We start from the raw sequence: 14,152 nt of genomic DNA on the forward strand, positions 1-14,152 counted from the left end.
AGACGGAGAGAGAATGAGAGAGATACTCTTGAGTTAAGGAAGATCTTGCCCTCCTCGTCATCTTGCGGGTTGACGTGGTTGTACTCCCGGAGAACCTGAAAAAGGACCAAAGTCAACGCTGGGATTTAAAACAAGATAAGAAGTCAACCCGCATCTTCCAGGTAAAGTAACAACTGCATGCCTTCTCGTACTTGGCCCTGGCAAGCTCAAACTTTCCCTCCTTGAAAAGCCTATTACCCTGTCGTGTACAAATATACATGATTATCGGAGGAAAACTTTGGAATATATGCAGAAGGGTCAACAGCCCACCGTATTCTTTATTTTCTCCGCCTCGTTCATGATTTCTTTGAAGTTCAGGCCGGTCCAGTCCTAAAACATTCATGACATTAAAATTGACGTGGAATTCAGGTATAAGCAATAATATGGCTGTTTTATTTGGGGGTGGGGTTGAGGTAAATTCACTGCTTCGTAAACTTATTGAACACCTTAGGCGTCTCAAACCCTAGAAGTTCAACTTCCCATTGAATGGTAGCACCTTCTGGAACGGAAGATGGCCTGCGAAAACTAGTATTGAGAAGAGCAGAGTTCAAAAATATAGCATATGGTTTACATTAATTGTATTCATGACCTTGGGAATTTATCATATGCATAATCCGGGGGGCATGTGACCAAGGCTATCTCTCCAGGCAGCATTAGACGAACGCACATCTCCAGACCCTCCGGCACCTAATCACAAAGAAGAAAATGATTTATAAAAACAAAGGGTTGGCAGTAACATACATGTTTAGAAAACCAAAGGGTGTATATATCTAACAAGTCCTTCTCCAGAACTGAACTCCAGGGGCTGGCCGCTGTTATCGATTCTTGTGTCATAGAAAACGGTCATATCCTCGTTGTGAAGCATGCCCTTGTAATGCACGCGCAATAAACTGTCTTGGATCGGGCAATCAATGGGGAATTCGCCTGGTTGAAGCCCAATTTTTTAAAAAAATCCCACTAGTCAGGCTAAGATACCATTTTTTAAAAAGGACCCAGTACCTCTCCCATCAACAATCCGACGTTTGATCAGACGCCCATCACCAAGCATGTCTCTAACCTGAGCCAAATTAATATTTTGAATGGTTTATGGAATAGCGTAGTTACCGACATGCATGATCAGAATTCTTCTAATTTTACCTGAGTGTAGTGGATCAGCTCGATTTCGAAGTGAACTTCGTCACAGTCTTCGAAATTTGGAAGCAAAGTTGACTGAGTCAGATAGGGACGGGTTACGTATATCACTGCCTTCTCGCCTTTAGTCATTGTACCCACTCCCATCTCTAGTCCTTTTGGCATCTACGGCAAGGAAACATAAGCAAACGAGAAGTTCAAAAATAAAATGAAATAACAGATTTAATAAAACAGTTAATTGACCCTTGAAAAAGCAATCCTCCATAGGCAGCGTAGGGAAAATTAGACAAATACACACAAATTATAACTACGATGATAAAACGGTTCATTTGCCAACTCAAGTAAATGAATATCTTATTTCATTTTCGCTACTCAGAAAAATATACACGGATTGTCTGAATTCAGAGCAAATAGAAGTTTTAGAATGGTGTCATCGCCTACTTGAGATTTCCCAAATGTGAAGAAAAAAGGTTCCTTCGTGCGCGATAGAACCACACGTCCATCCCCAGACTTGGCTGTTATCCTGGTAATAGGGCCATATAAGTATTTCTTGGTCATTTCATGGATGGGAAACTCAAGCAACATAATTATTGAATATTTTATGAACTTTAGAAGGGAAATATGCTATGCCATAATTTTGCGAAATATCATTATCTGTCGACAATAAATGCAAAATTTGGATGAAAACAGACGGTACCATGATTTCACCTCGTAAGGCTCCCTCGGTGTTTCCCACCCTTGCCCTTCGTCAATTATCTGAATAAAAAGGCATCAATTATGAAAAATGCACTCTTATTCAAAAATAGATATAGCTCAGAAGTTGTGTAGAATGCATCTCCCACAGGATGCAGAAAAATAAATCCAACACGCCTTGTATCACGAAATTAAATGCGTTCAAATAATTTCATGGCAAAAAATAAAATTTGGATTTTTTGCATGCTTTTCATATATTGGTATGTTCTGGTCTGGCTATTTGTTTCAACTGGCCAAAAACATAAATCCATGGGGCAAAAGGTTACAAAAACTAAGAACCAGAAAACTCTTTACTCACTTTTTTCACATGATTTTTCATCCAAAGGTGAAAAAGTACAGAAGATACTCAGATTAACTTCAAATTGAGGGGATTGGGAATTCTTTAAAAGAGGATAATACAAACAGCACGAAGTAATTAGCACCTTCTTGATAACACCTAGATCCTCGCTAATTACCTGAAGAATTTATCAAAATAAGGTTTGATTAGTTAAACATGTCATCGGTTAATAATGAAACAAAAAAATCAGAGTCATCTGCTTAATATAAAACCAAATATTATCAAATGCATTTCAAATACTGGTATTAATAAGAATTTTCTGGGTGCCCATGATTGCCGATCAAGTCAACTTCAAACGAACTTTTTTGTGAACTTAACCAAAGAGTGGCGGTATGAAGAGATCTGACCCTGGCAGAATTTCTTCTTCAGGAGTGTGTCAAAGTTCCCCACCCTAACCCTTCCCCTATGTAGCCAACAGGCAAGGGCACGTCAGGACAAGGAGGCCCGTTAACAAAAGGTACGTTTGGAAGGGGGAGACATTATCCAAATGTTAGAAAAGGCCAATAAGGAGGAGGGAAAAGGGGTTGCGGGAAAGTTGAGTACGAGGAGATCCAGAGACAGTTCCTGCTGTTTCACCACATCTGGAGAGATCGATCAGGAGCTGCAGATTTCCGCCAAGGTATCAAATTGTGACCTTTTACTGATTACTCTAAGGAATTAAAAATCAAGACTCCAATTACATTCACTCAGTTTTAAGGAAGTCGCTGGATGCAATTCAAACAAAGAACAGCAACATGAACCAGAAGCTTAATCCAAGAGCACACTAATAAGAGATCAGTTTTCATAAATAATGGATCCTTCAATTATTTGTCTTCGGAATTGACAAATCAATCAATGTTTGCCAACCAAACATACTTAGAAGATGCATGTGCCCACCAGAGCCCTAAAAGCTGCATACCACTGCAGAAACCCTGCAAAGACATTTTATTGTATTCTTCTTTTTTATGAAATTGATGAGACGCTCAAACTAGAGGTCACTAGATAGCCTAAATAAGAGAAACTATGGTTGGGGACACCAACAATAAAAAAGAACTCACATGTTTATTCAGGAACCTTCCACTGAGACTGGATTTGGGAAATGCTGGAAGAATCTGGAAGCGATGACATGGGCATTCAGAACCATGTTGATTTTAGTCATCCAGCCTACTGTCACTCTTATCCTTTTAAGGGTTATTCCCACTGAATGTACATCAATTGGCTCATGACTCCGGTTTAGATACTTGTTACAGAAGTGGGCTGGCTCACTAAAGTAAGAGACAATAAAAGGGCCTATTAAGAAATCATTATTAAGTAGGATTCACTTAAAATACAAAAGTATTCACTCAATTAGCTCATGACACTGGTTTTGATACTTGTTACAGAAATCAATACAAGGTAGGTTCTACAATCACATTGGAGGAGAGTGGGTGAGAATGAGAAGGTAAGAGAGTAGAATAGGGAATAGGAAGGATAGAATGACGTACAAAACAACATCAGCTGTCACTCCTCTTTGGAATGGGAGGATATCCAGTGCTCCAGCCAATCGCCAGTTGTGACTTTGGGAAATTCAAATCTTGATGTTATGTTGGAATAGACATCCTTATCTAGAGTCGTTTCTTGTCTAGTCATATGCACCCTTAGTGGCACATGTGTTGTGCTCCATTCTTTTCTTGTGTTTCCTAAGATAATTCCATGGGAGGATCATATCACAATGTCATAGTAATATCCAGAAGGGACACAGCCACTTGGCATAGCTTGATAAAGAATATGAATGGTTGCTCATTCTCCTGTGCCACGGAGGCCAGAAATATTCATAGATTTCATAGGATGAGATCACATTTTGAAAAAGCATGATTCCCTTCCATGTCAAACAGTCTAGAGAAAGACTCTGGATGCCGAAAGAAGTTGTGCTTACGTATATCGAAGCATATCTGCTGCTGTGTCATAAAGTTCTGCCTGTCGTAGAAGCCAACATGGGTAGTCACCAAAAAGCTCAGTCTAAGGCACCACCCTCCAAATAGAGAGGCTGTGCTCTTCACACCTGCATGCTGGGCAATCAGCAAGGGGGTGAGGACCAGACCATTGGAAGGGTTCTGGCAGTTGGAATGCAATTCATTGGAGTCACCAAATTTTCTCCAATGAAAGAGACACCTGATGAAGATCTTTGGTCAAGAGCACAGCCCCCTTTGCTAATCTTCATCTGTAAACATCTCCAACATAATTCCTCCCCGTTTACTAACCAGGCTTTCATATCCCACAATACTCCTTAAGTACTACAATACCCAACATGGAGCCCGAAAATGAATCTCTTTGGGCTCGTTCATGCACTGACGTAAAAAACTCAATGTAAAGGCAATGTCAGTTTACCAATGACCGTCTGGAAAGACTATTTATCCACTGGATTCATTTATATGAACTAAGATTGTGATTCACAGGATTATATTCAGTTTGCAAATACGGAAAGGTGAGCTTTATAAGGTTTTCAGGAGTTTATAAAACATGATATTAGCATATATAGAGAGTCCAAAGTATCCTAGAAAAATAGATGCATAGTTAGTTAACAAAACCAAGCACAGGAAATTTCTTGGAGTTACCCTTGCTTTAAAGAAGTCCAGAAGTTCAATCTCATAATGAAGTTCATCCTCTTTCGGAAAACCATCGGGAGCAGTTACAGGGCATTCAGGTTCGCCATAGTGGACTTCTGTCTTCATTTTGAACTGCACAAGATCGTCATATATCAGGAAAAGAAGTCATCTACCCCATACAAGACAGGCTGTAAGCTAAAAAATACAGTAAAAATGATGAGGGAAAAGGACACTTTCTTATACAAACTTGTAAGATAAAAAAAATTTAAGATCACAAGAAAAAAGTGGTCGTTCAAATAGAATAATAAAGTTAATGAAAAGAGATATTTACACACAAAATAAACCCAACCATTTGTATCTAATCTTTCAAAGTTTCAATCTGTAGCAGCTCATTTAAGTACTTTCACAGAGAAAAAATATGCAGCGGCAGCTTTGTGCTAGAAGAGTTTCACAAAATACCACTGCTATCTCAAGGCGTTGCATAGTTGATATGCCCTCCAATAAGCCAATCAATATGCTGCTCTTTCCCAGAACATATCTAATGGGTATCCCTTTGCCTGGGAAAAAAATTACGAATCATAGAGCTTGAGACGAATATATTAGCTCAGATAGACGAATATAAGCATCATTAACCAGATTAGAGTTACATGAAAAGGCAAATCAGCAGCAGAGAGCAGAATTCGAACAAGATGAACAAGGTCAAACACACAGCCCAAGAACAAGCTGGTCAGAAAGGGGAGAGAATCGACGTGATTCCCAACCCCGTTACAGTGTATTATGGTTAATTCATAGTTGTGTTAGAATAGGTAGTTGGCCAAAGGGTATAAGAGTTGATACTTCTGGAAGACCAGACCCTGGCTACACTCCCATAAGACAATGAGGGTAATGCAATGTAAGCATAGTAATGGAGACCACACCTTGTTTATAAAATATAATTTAAGGGGATTAGTGATAACATAAATGTTAGAATACCCAACGAAGATAAACATGAGATCTCTTGGAGCTAATTTACTAGTTTGATTAGGGTGTAGAGGCACATACCATTCAAACCCAAATATCTTCAGTACTAAATCACTATGGAGCTGGGCATTAAGATGGGCGGCTGTAACCACTTCTTGGAGAGTTTAACAATAAAGGGAAGGAGTGGGTAGTCTGTAAGTTAAATAATTAGATAGCACAGCAGTGCCTCCCCAGAAAGTGTTAGGTGTGTTACTCTGTATGGTCAAAGTCCTGGTCTTCTCCAGAATATGTTGACTCTTTTGTTCGGTTGCTTGATTCTGCTGGGATGTATGTGGAATTACCATTCATTCATATAATCATACTGATTGTGAGATAAATACAGACGCTGATTATGCACAGAACATTTTTATCCGGAGATTTACTATAGGCTACGGTTATTTCTAGGAGATAACTAGATTACCTGGAGAAGTAAGAAGCAAGTGGTTTTCTCTATATCAAGTGTGGAAGCATAATTCCAAGGTATCCCACACAGGATATATGAGGCACTGTGGAATTACCGGGAGAACATGATAAATGCAAACATGTTGAGGCTGAGGATCAATATGCCGACCTTCTTGCAAAGGCTGATTGGCATGCTGGGAATGAAGAACATCAATTCCCAGCTTTAGGGGGGGTGTTGAAATATACCATATTAGTCTCTCGTTTTATTCTTTCATTTTTCTTTAGAAATATAACATCCACAGATGTTAAATTATAGCTGTTTATTTTTCGTTTATTTATCATTTTAAACTTAATGGTTCTGATTTATACCTATATTATAGGACCAACAACCACTGCATTTTTTTTTTGAATGAAGAAGGGGCATTTGCCCAACTATGAATTAACATTATTGGGATTATTCCCATAGCTCCAGCTGCATGCTTCTCTGGCAAACCCTAATTGATCCCTTCGTTTATGGTCCCTTCGCTTTCTTCAAGGGACACGCAACGGCCTGTGATCCTTTCAAATCAGTAAATCCTTTCAAATGGCCCGAGATCCTCTTAAACTACACTCATACACTGAACATATCCTATTTTTCAAATGAATAAACTTGGTTTAAAGACAGCCACAGATTCCAGATGAATAAGTTATATTTGGATCATCAATCTTTGAAATCCTGAGACATTTCAACGCAAACTCAACCCCTGCGCTGGTTCTCCATCCAATTCTTTGTGTGATTCCTTTCCATCTTTATTTTTTATGTTGGGTTCCATTGTCCCCGAACCATCCTCAGCCTTCACATTTATCATATTGGTTCTTCAAGAGTTCCACACCATTATCAAGAGGAATGCAAAAAATCTTCTCCAATTGCAAGCTTACTCCCACGATGCCTCTATAATAGGAAACATTCCCAGGTCACCAGCATTCATAGAACATATCTCGGATAGAGTTGGCGCTGCATTTATTGATGCGATCCTTGTAGTATCTAGGTTTCTTTCGGCATTCCAGCCCAATAGGGGCATTCAAATCAATTGGAGCTTATGTAATTCCTTTAAGTAGGACAGCCCTCCCTTTAGGAGAGTAGCCAAGAAGTATCAGAGATGTGTCTGGCTCCTCAACGATGTCTATCCCGCCACTATCTTCCCTCCGGCAATGTCCACTCTGTTGGACCTCTCCTCTGGCGACATCCACTCCGCCTGCTTCTCGTCATGCCAAAGTCCACCCCGGCATTCCCTGACCCTGTGCCAATGTCCATTCCAGTGTCTTCTCGTCCTATCCCAGATACGAGCTTGCGGGTTCGTATCATTGATTCATCAACAGGGTTTATCATAAGTACATTTGAGTTTATGAGACTCATAGAGAACCGTTAACAAATCGAATTTCTCACTTGGTAACACCCGAAATTCTCTTATTTCAGCCCTAAGTCCATTTCCTTTTTTATCAGGATGAGACTCTTAGAATTTCATATCCTAATAAAATATGAAATTGGATAAGGTGCACGCTACTGACATCATGGGACTCCACTAAATGCCAGACAAGCACATTGCCATGGTTGCTAAGAATTGAGTGGCCTTCTCAAAAAAATCAACTGCAATATGGTTTTGGATGAGTCCACAATGGCTGAATTTGGCACCCAACCCTCTGCTGAATACAAATTAGAAGTTTGCAAAGATCCCCACCCTGTGAAGCGCATAAATTTTTAGCCAATAGATTTTTAAAATTATCCTGGCATAGGAATCCTTTGATGCTCGTAATCAGTCAGTATGAGGAAAGCACTTCACCATTTAAGTGAACTAAAGGTATAGTCATGGAGTGAAGAGAGAATAATATTGCAGCCAGATCAAACCATCCTTCTCGATCTGTTCCTGAAAGTGGTAGCATCCCCACTAATCTCCACTGGACACTGGGATATAGATGTCCACCCTTCCCCTTATTGAAACCTCGACTCTCTTGCTGTCCTCATAAATTTGTGGCTGGACAGTTCTTTTAAGGATGGAGAAGGTGCCTACTTTGACGTGGCTGCTTTCTCCTTCCGCTGTAAGAGTGTACCTTTCTTTCCCACTATACTCTAAAGTCCTCAGGTTTACGCGTGTAAAGTCATCACGAATTTCCATGCTATCATTCATCCTGTAGTTGGTTGACCCTGCCATTTCTTCTAGTTTTTTCATTTCTGACGAATTTAATTCTTCCTTTTTCTTTGACGCCTTGCATCTCATTCTCCAAATCCTTTACTGACTTTATTTTACGATGAGTCCGAACGAGAATGATCTACTTTACACAAATTCTTGATGGATTGATTTGCATAAAATCATCTAAATCTACCTGTCTCCCACACCAAAGAAATTCCCTTCTGAGTATCAAATTCATCGCCCAGTTCAAACATAAAGCAGAGTCATGCTAGGAGAAATACATACCTCCGTTTTCCGATCTCGTGGATTCGACGATGACTCCGCCAACTGTTCTCACAGTCGAGTGAACTATTACCTGGAACAATCAACTCAAGTTTAGTTTCTGTCAAAAGTATTCTATAATTACACAAATTCACCAAAATTTTCATTTAAAAGTACCTTACTGATATAGAATGCCATTTATTTTAATCAAATAAGAAATAACAGAGTATTATAAAGTGGCATGCGTATAGGACAAGGTCCGGACGATTAGCTCTCTAGCTAGATGATTGAGCGCCTTATCAAACAGAAAATTCTCGCACCAAATTAAAACTCAGCGGTACACAACTATGTACGCAAACCTGATCGCCCTCTTCAGGTTTCGATGAGTCCACCCCAGACCTTATGACTGCTTTCATCAGACTTCCGGGCGGCATATTCTTTCTCCTACGGAAAATCAGTTTAGATCGTCAGCAACAAGTATTTTCGCAAAACAGAGGCAATCAATTCACACTGAAGGAAAGCTAATTCTCAAACACGATCACATTCACGAGAAAAACATGTTCGTCAATGTCGAATCCACAAATAGTTACAACTTACAACTGACCTAAATTCGTCTTTAGAAGTCGATTTCTGTCGTTTCGGCGCGAAATCATTCACGGAATCCATCCTTCCACCAAGCCGACGTTGACACCGAGCAGATCCCGCGAATTGCCGAATATATAGAATTCACAGATCCGGCGAAGAAATTTTGAAAGAATTTGACGCCGAGCAGTGAACTTCTCACTGAGATAGCCAAGAACAACCTCGTGAACCACCGCGACAAAACAGAATCCGCGTGCTTCTCCAAAGCCCAGTCGGTAATACGGCATGACCCCATCTGGCGATCCGCACGTGCGGGACGGACGGGACGCATTTCGCCCATCCGGGGGAAACCGTTCCGTCTCTCGTCCCGGACGAAAAAACCCGTTTTATATTTTTAATATATTAATATATATTTTCTAAGTATTTAGGGGACATATATACAATTATTTCGGAGCGGCGTCAGTTGACATGCGCGTAAAAATACAGGGACTTTGATGCGAATACAGGTACATCGTCCGAGACCTCCGGACTGTTTTTTCGTCCCACGGGACGAAACCCGTCCCGGCTGGTGGTCCCGGAACGAATTTCGACCCAAATTTTGTCTAGACCTCCATGACGAAAAATCATTCCGTCCTTTACTGGGGCCCACATTTTCAACCATTTTCTTTTCACTCCATCCCACGTCCCATCCGGACGAATAGTCCGTCACAGGCCAGTGCGTCCCTCATTCAAGATAGTGGGCCGGGAAGCCCATCTGACATTGGATGGCAGAAGCAGGCATAAATTATAAGTGTATGCAACACGACAAGTGCGTGCCCAGCCCAAGACGGTCAAAATTCAGCATTCTCTATTAAATGCGCCGCCTCGAGCAGGTGACGGCAGTTCAGTTGGCTGGAAAAGGCTACAGTAAGCCGTGCCGAGGCGGCGCCGACGCCGGGAAACACAACCCATATAAAGCAGATAGCGATTACAACCAATTTCCAAAAAATAATACATCAGCGATTAAAGTTTATTCAAAAGTCGCCGACCGATCACTATGTTAACCCAACCCACCAAAAGACAGGACCTTTTTTATTATCTAACCCCGGATCATCAATACTAGTACTAAGAAGTAAACACCTAAGTAAGCCGCCGCCGCTTCAGCAAACGCCGTGCTTATCCTCCCATTTAGGGGACAAAAAACCAATTAGATTAGTACTAAGATTAGTACTAATACGTCCACTCCGACGGCAAACGCATCTCCACCGGCTCCGGCTGAGGACGGAAGCTTCTCCTCGCCGCCACCGACCCTGAAGAACGACATAACCCAATGATCAAAATTAGCTTTAAGCCAACTGCTTAATAGAGTTTTTCACTCACTAACCGTGATCAATAGAGAAACCGCCAGTCAAGCGAGACTGCACACCGAGCTCCTCCAGATCAAGATTCAATGCCTGCACCACCCTCGCCGGCAGTAGAACTGTCGCGCAAGCTGCAAACGATACTTGTTTATTAGCCCATTGAAGAAGACAAGACGAGACGAGCAGGGCAGCCGTATGAACTAATAAACTGACCTGGCTTCTTCCTGAAGTCAGCCGGGCTGTCAGCGCGTCGAGGAAGGAATACTCCCGTCCCGCAAGACTCCCTTCTTGAAGATACTCCTAAGAACACCGCTCTCATACCAGAGTTCGCTTGCTGTTGAAACGGCGGTGCCCACGCCGCCGCGCCAAAACCCTGCTGCCGAACCCCTCTCGTATTACCTCCCCTTAAAACCTTGTTATGGCGGTTCCAAGCGCCAGACACCTGATGCTGCTGCTTAAACACCTACAAGAGGTTCGATAAACTCACCTTAAGCGCTTAAAAATCCGTCGTCAGGGGATAATTAACGGGCTAAACCTGGTGGGCAGGATGTTGATGCTGGCTCCTCGCTGTAATGTAGTGGCAAGCAGCAACGGGCTTTCTCACAGGGTGTTCAAGCAGGCCAAGCGCGGCTCGCTGTTGCTGGCCAGGCTCGTCTTTCAACTTCATCCTCATCACTTGCCCAGCCGCCGCGTAGAGCAAGTCCCAGGCGTCGTCCTTGTACAGTTCTAACGGGGATGACGGGGGGGACGAAACAAGGGACGGACCGTTGGAACTCTCACTTCCGGACTCGTTCCCGCCGCTCAAAGCGCAAAGGGGAGACTGAGGCGAACCCACCGGCGCCATAGCCTGTTCATATAAACCATTAATACTATTTTGTAATAGGGTCGGAGAAGAGCGAAGACTTACCTTAGAATAGACGCCGGGAACGGGGTAACCAGAGCTCTTCTCGTCGTCGTGAAGGAACGAGTGCGCCATCCGGCGAGTTAACCCGGCCATGTAGTCTTCCTCGTCGCTGGCCTCCGATTCCAACGGAGAACCGTACTCCCACGAGAACGGGAACTCCGCCGGAAAGCTAAGTCCCCCGTTACTGTTCTTCTCCGAGAAGAAGTCGTCGGCGAGAAACTCCGTCGGCAACCGTCGCGCTACGTCGGCCATGTCCTCCGCCATTAAAGAAGCAGCGCTTCTCTGGAAAGAAGGGTAGAGTAAAGCGACGGGGAGACAGCACGCCAGCGGGCAACTGCAGAACCAGACCGCAGCTCGATATACTTTACGAGTATATCGAGAGTTGGGCTTCTTCTCTCTGGCAGACCGCAAGAAGACATCCTGAGAGTTGTAGAGAGAGAGTGAGCTCTACAGTGGAGTTCTAGTGAGAGAACGAGAGAGGCGGTAGAGAGCAGACAAGCGGTATGTACATGGCGGCGGAGAAAAAGGTTGTTTTCAAGGCCCCGGGGCTCGGCATTCGATGGCGGGAGTTCTAAGAAAAATAATATAATGGAAATAGATATATGTATTTAATGGTATTAATTCTTTTTACCGCGAATAGTTACGGACTAGATTTAATTTTCGGAAATTCGGCGAGCGGGGGAAAACCCTAACCCATACACAAACGTGCCCCGCCGGAACGCCGGAGATTAAGCTGCCCCGGCGCGGAACTAAAATCCAGTTTAAGATTTCACGAGAAGCAGGCGGCCCTGCGCGGGACACCGCACCGCCCCTCTTGCTGCCTCGATGGCGGAGCGGACGCCAGCGGCTTATCCAATCTAGTTAACCACCGTTTAATGCCGTAAAAAGTGGGACGAGACAGGGTACGTGCCGCCGCAAGGACGCGGGAAAGAGGCGGCGAGTTTTGGGGGTACGTGGCACGCTGCGCTACGGCGGTGACGACCGTTACAGTGACGTAGCAAGCTTTTCGGTATTCGGACCCAATGGCCGCCGGCGGCGCAAAATCAAACAGCCGCCAAAACCCGAATCCCCGCCCTTTTTTCAGCCTCGGTGGCCAACAGCTGGCCGCGGGTCCCATGGCCTGAGACTAGGATCCGATACCAGGTCACGGGCGTAGAACCATATCCACCGTCCATTTCACATCGCACGGACAGGTCGTCCGTTGACTGTTTGTACCAACTGTTTGCGACCAGACACTAAACATCCGGTGCATCTTTCGGTGCCGCTGACGGGCCGCACAAGTGGACTGGTCTCATATGGGCAGGAATCAGATCGAATCGAATTGAAACTTTCGTTCTAATCTTATTGGAACTTTCTATTTAAATCTAGATCAATCTAGAGATTGGATTGAGTATCTCACTATCTCTATGTGCCTCTCTATTTTTATTTATTTTGTATACTCGTTTTATTAACTAATTCGATCAGCCCAATTCCAAACAAATTGGTTCGAGCTATCTGAGTAGAGTATTAGCCTGGATAATTTAATCAGATCGGATCCAATGGGTGGATCAAGTGTAAATCTACTTTCTGACTTAAGTGAGCGAGGTTTGGATTCGAATTCTATCAAATCTTTAATTGATAAAATGAAGGGTTAATAGCACGAAATGTCCTAAACTTTTTTAAAAATCTGAGATATATGCCACACTATTTTTTTGGCACTGTATATTCCAAACTCTCTAAGTAGACTCCGACATATCCAGGTTATGACGTGGAATCCATCGTGGCTGTCACGTGGATTCCCGGCCAGATTTTGACCTGAGTGAAATCCACCTGGCAGGCACGACGGATTCCACATCGTAGCTGGGATTAACCCTTTTCTCTCTCTATCCTCGATCAAACCAAGTTGAGAGAGAGAGAGCGAGAGAGAGAGAGGCGTTCTAGAGAGAGAGGCATTCTAGGGAGAGAGGCATTCAGTGTCGATATTAGGTTTTCGATAAGAGAGAGAGGCGTTCTAGAGAGAGAGAGAGGCATTCAGTATCTACATTGAACGCCGCTCTCTCTCTCTCAATCTCTCTCTCTAGATCGCGTCTCTCTCTCAACTAGGTTTGATCTAGGATAGAGAGAGAAAAGGGTTAATCCTGGTTATGACATGGAATCCATCCTGCTTGCCAGGTGGATTTCGCTCAGGTCAAAATCTGGCCGGAAATCCACCTGGCAGCCACAATGGATTCCACGTTGTAACCTGGATACGTCAGAGTCTACTTAGAGAGTTTGGGATATATAGTGCCAAAAAAATAGTGTGAGATACATCTCAGATTTTTGAAAAAATTTAGGACGTTTCATGCTATTAACCCTAAAATGAATTATATGAAACTTTCGATCAAATTCTAGAAACTCGCTAGGGCTGAATTTGTAGTATACTGGTGTACGGAGCTTTATATTTTGTTAAAAGTCAAATCCGGCCGGATTGGGTCCGTAAGAGCCCAATCCGGCCGGACCCCGTCACGTTCTGCTGGCGCCAGCTGGTTCGCTCTGTTCTGGGCCTGTCAGGGCCGTTCAGTGGAAAGCCCAACATAGGCTGCGGTGGAGTCCACGTCAGATCTCTATCCAAACGGGCCGCCCAGCGCTGCTCCGTAACGGTTACCGTCGTGTCCGAGATGGTAAGAAGGGAAGGGAAATTCACTATAAATACG

General features: G+C 43.2%; 2 protein-coding genes across 3 annotated transcripts in view; both read right to left on the minus strand.

The window, feature by feature from the left end:
- The window catches only part of PAS1 (FKBP-type peptidyl-prolyl cis-trans isomerase family protein), a 10,903-nt gene extending 1,409 nt beyond the window's left edge, over positions 1 to 9,494 (minus strand). For both annotated transcript variants that reach the window (XM_078571847.1, XM_078571844.1), the window contains exons 1-16: positions 9,259 to 9,494; positions 9,014 to 9,098; positions 8,679 to 8,748; positions 5,284 to 5,381; positions 4,834 to 4,956; positions 2,346 to 2,378; positions 1,868 to 1,926; positions 1,612 to 1,693; positions 1,177 to 1,335; positions 1,039 to 1,096; positions 815 to 963; positions 629 to 726; positions 486 to 555; positions 310 to 369; positions 182 to 238; positions 27 to 95 (exon numbers count right to left, since the gene is read on the minus strand). In XM_078571847.1, the coding sequence (XP_078427973.1) occupies positions 27 to 95; positions 182 to 238; positions 310 to 369; positions 486 to 555; positions 629 to 726; positions 815 to 963; positions 1,039 to 1,096; positions 1,177 to 1,335; positions 1,612 to 1,693; positions 1,868 to 1,926; positions 2,346 to 2,378; positions 4,834 to 4,956; positions 5,284 to 5,381; positions 8,679 to 8,748; positions 9,014 to 9,098; positions 9,259 to 9,320 (1,332 nt within the window). In that variant the 5' untranslated portion in view covers positions 9,321 to 9,494. The remainder of the gene's footprint in view (positions 1 to 26; positions 96 to 181; positions 239 to 309; positions 370 to 485; positions 556 to 628; positions 727 to 814; positions 964 to 1,038; positions 1,097 to 1,176; positions 1,336 to 1,611; positions 1,694 to 1,867; positions 1,927 to 2,345; positions 2,379 to 4,833; positions 4,957 to 5,283; positions 5,382 to 8,678; positions 8,749 to 9,013; positions 9,099 to 9,258) is intronic.
- Positions 9,495 to 10,186: 692 nt separating this feature from the next.
- Positions 10,187 to 12,331, minus strand: LOC144700442 (TIP41-like protein). Its single transcript, XM_078571851.1, has 6 exons — positions 12,174 to 12,331; positions 11,484 to 11,900; positions 11,112 to 11,423; positions 10,790 to 11,039; positions 10,600 to 10,707; positions 10,187 to 10,525 (listed from the first exon to the last, which is right to left on the minus strand). The coding sequence occupies exons 2-6, from the start codon at positions 11,742 to 11,744 to the stop codon at positions 10,446 to 10,448; spliced, it is 1,011 nt and encodes a 336-aa protein (XP_078427977.1). The 5' UTR covers positions 11,745 to 11,900; positions 12,174 to 12,331; the 3' UTR covers positions 10,187 to 10,445.
- Positions 12,332 to 14,152: the final 1,821 nt, after the last annotated feature.

Source organism: Wolffia australiana, chromosome 1 (assembly GCF_029677425.1).
Source record: "Wolffia australiana isolate 7733 chromosome 1, ASM2967742v1".
NCBI classification, from domain to species: domain Eukaryota; kingdom Viridiplantae; phylum Streptophyta; class Magnoliopsida; order Alismatales; family Araceae; genus Wolffia; species Wolffia australiana.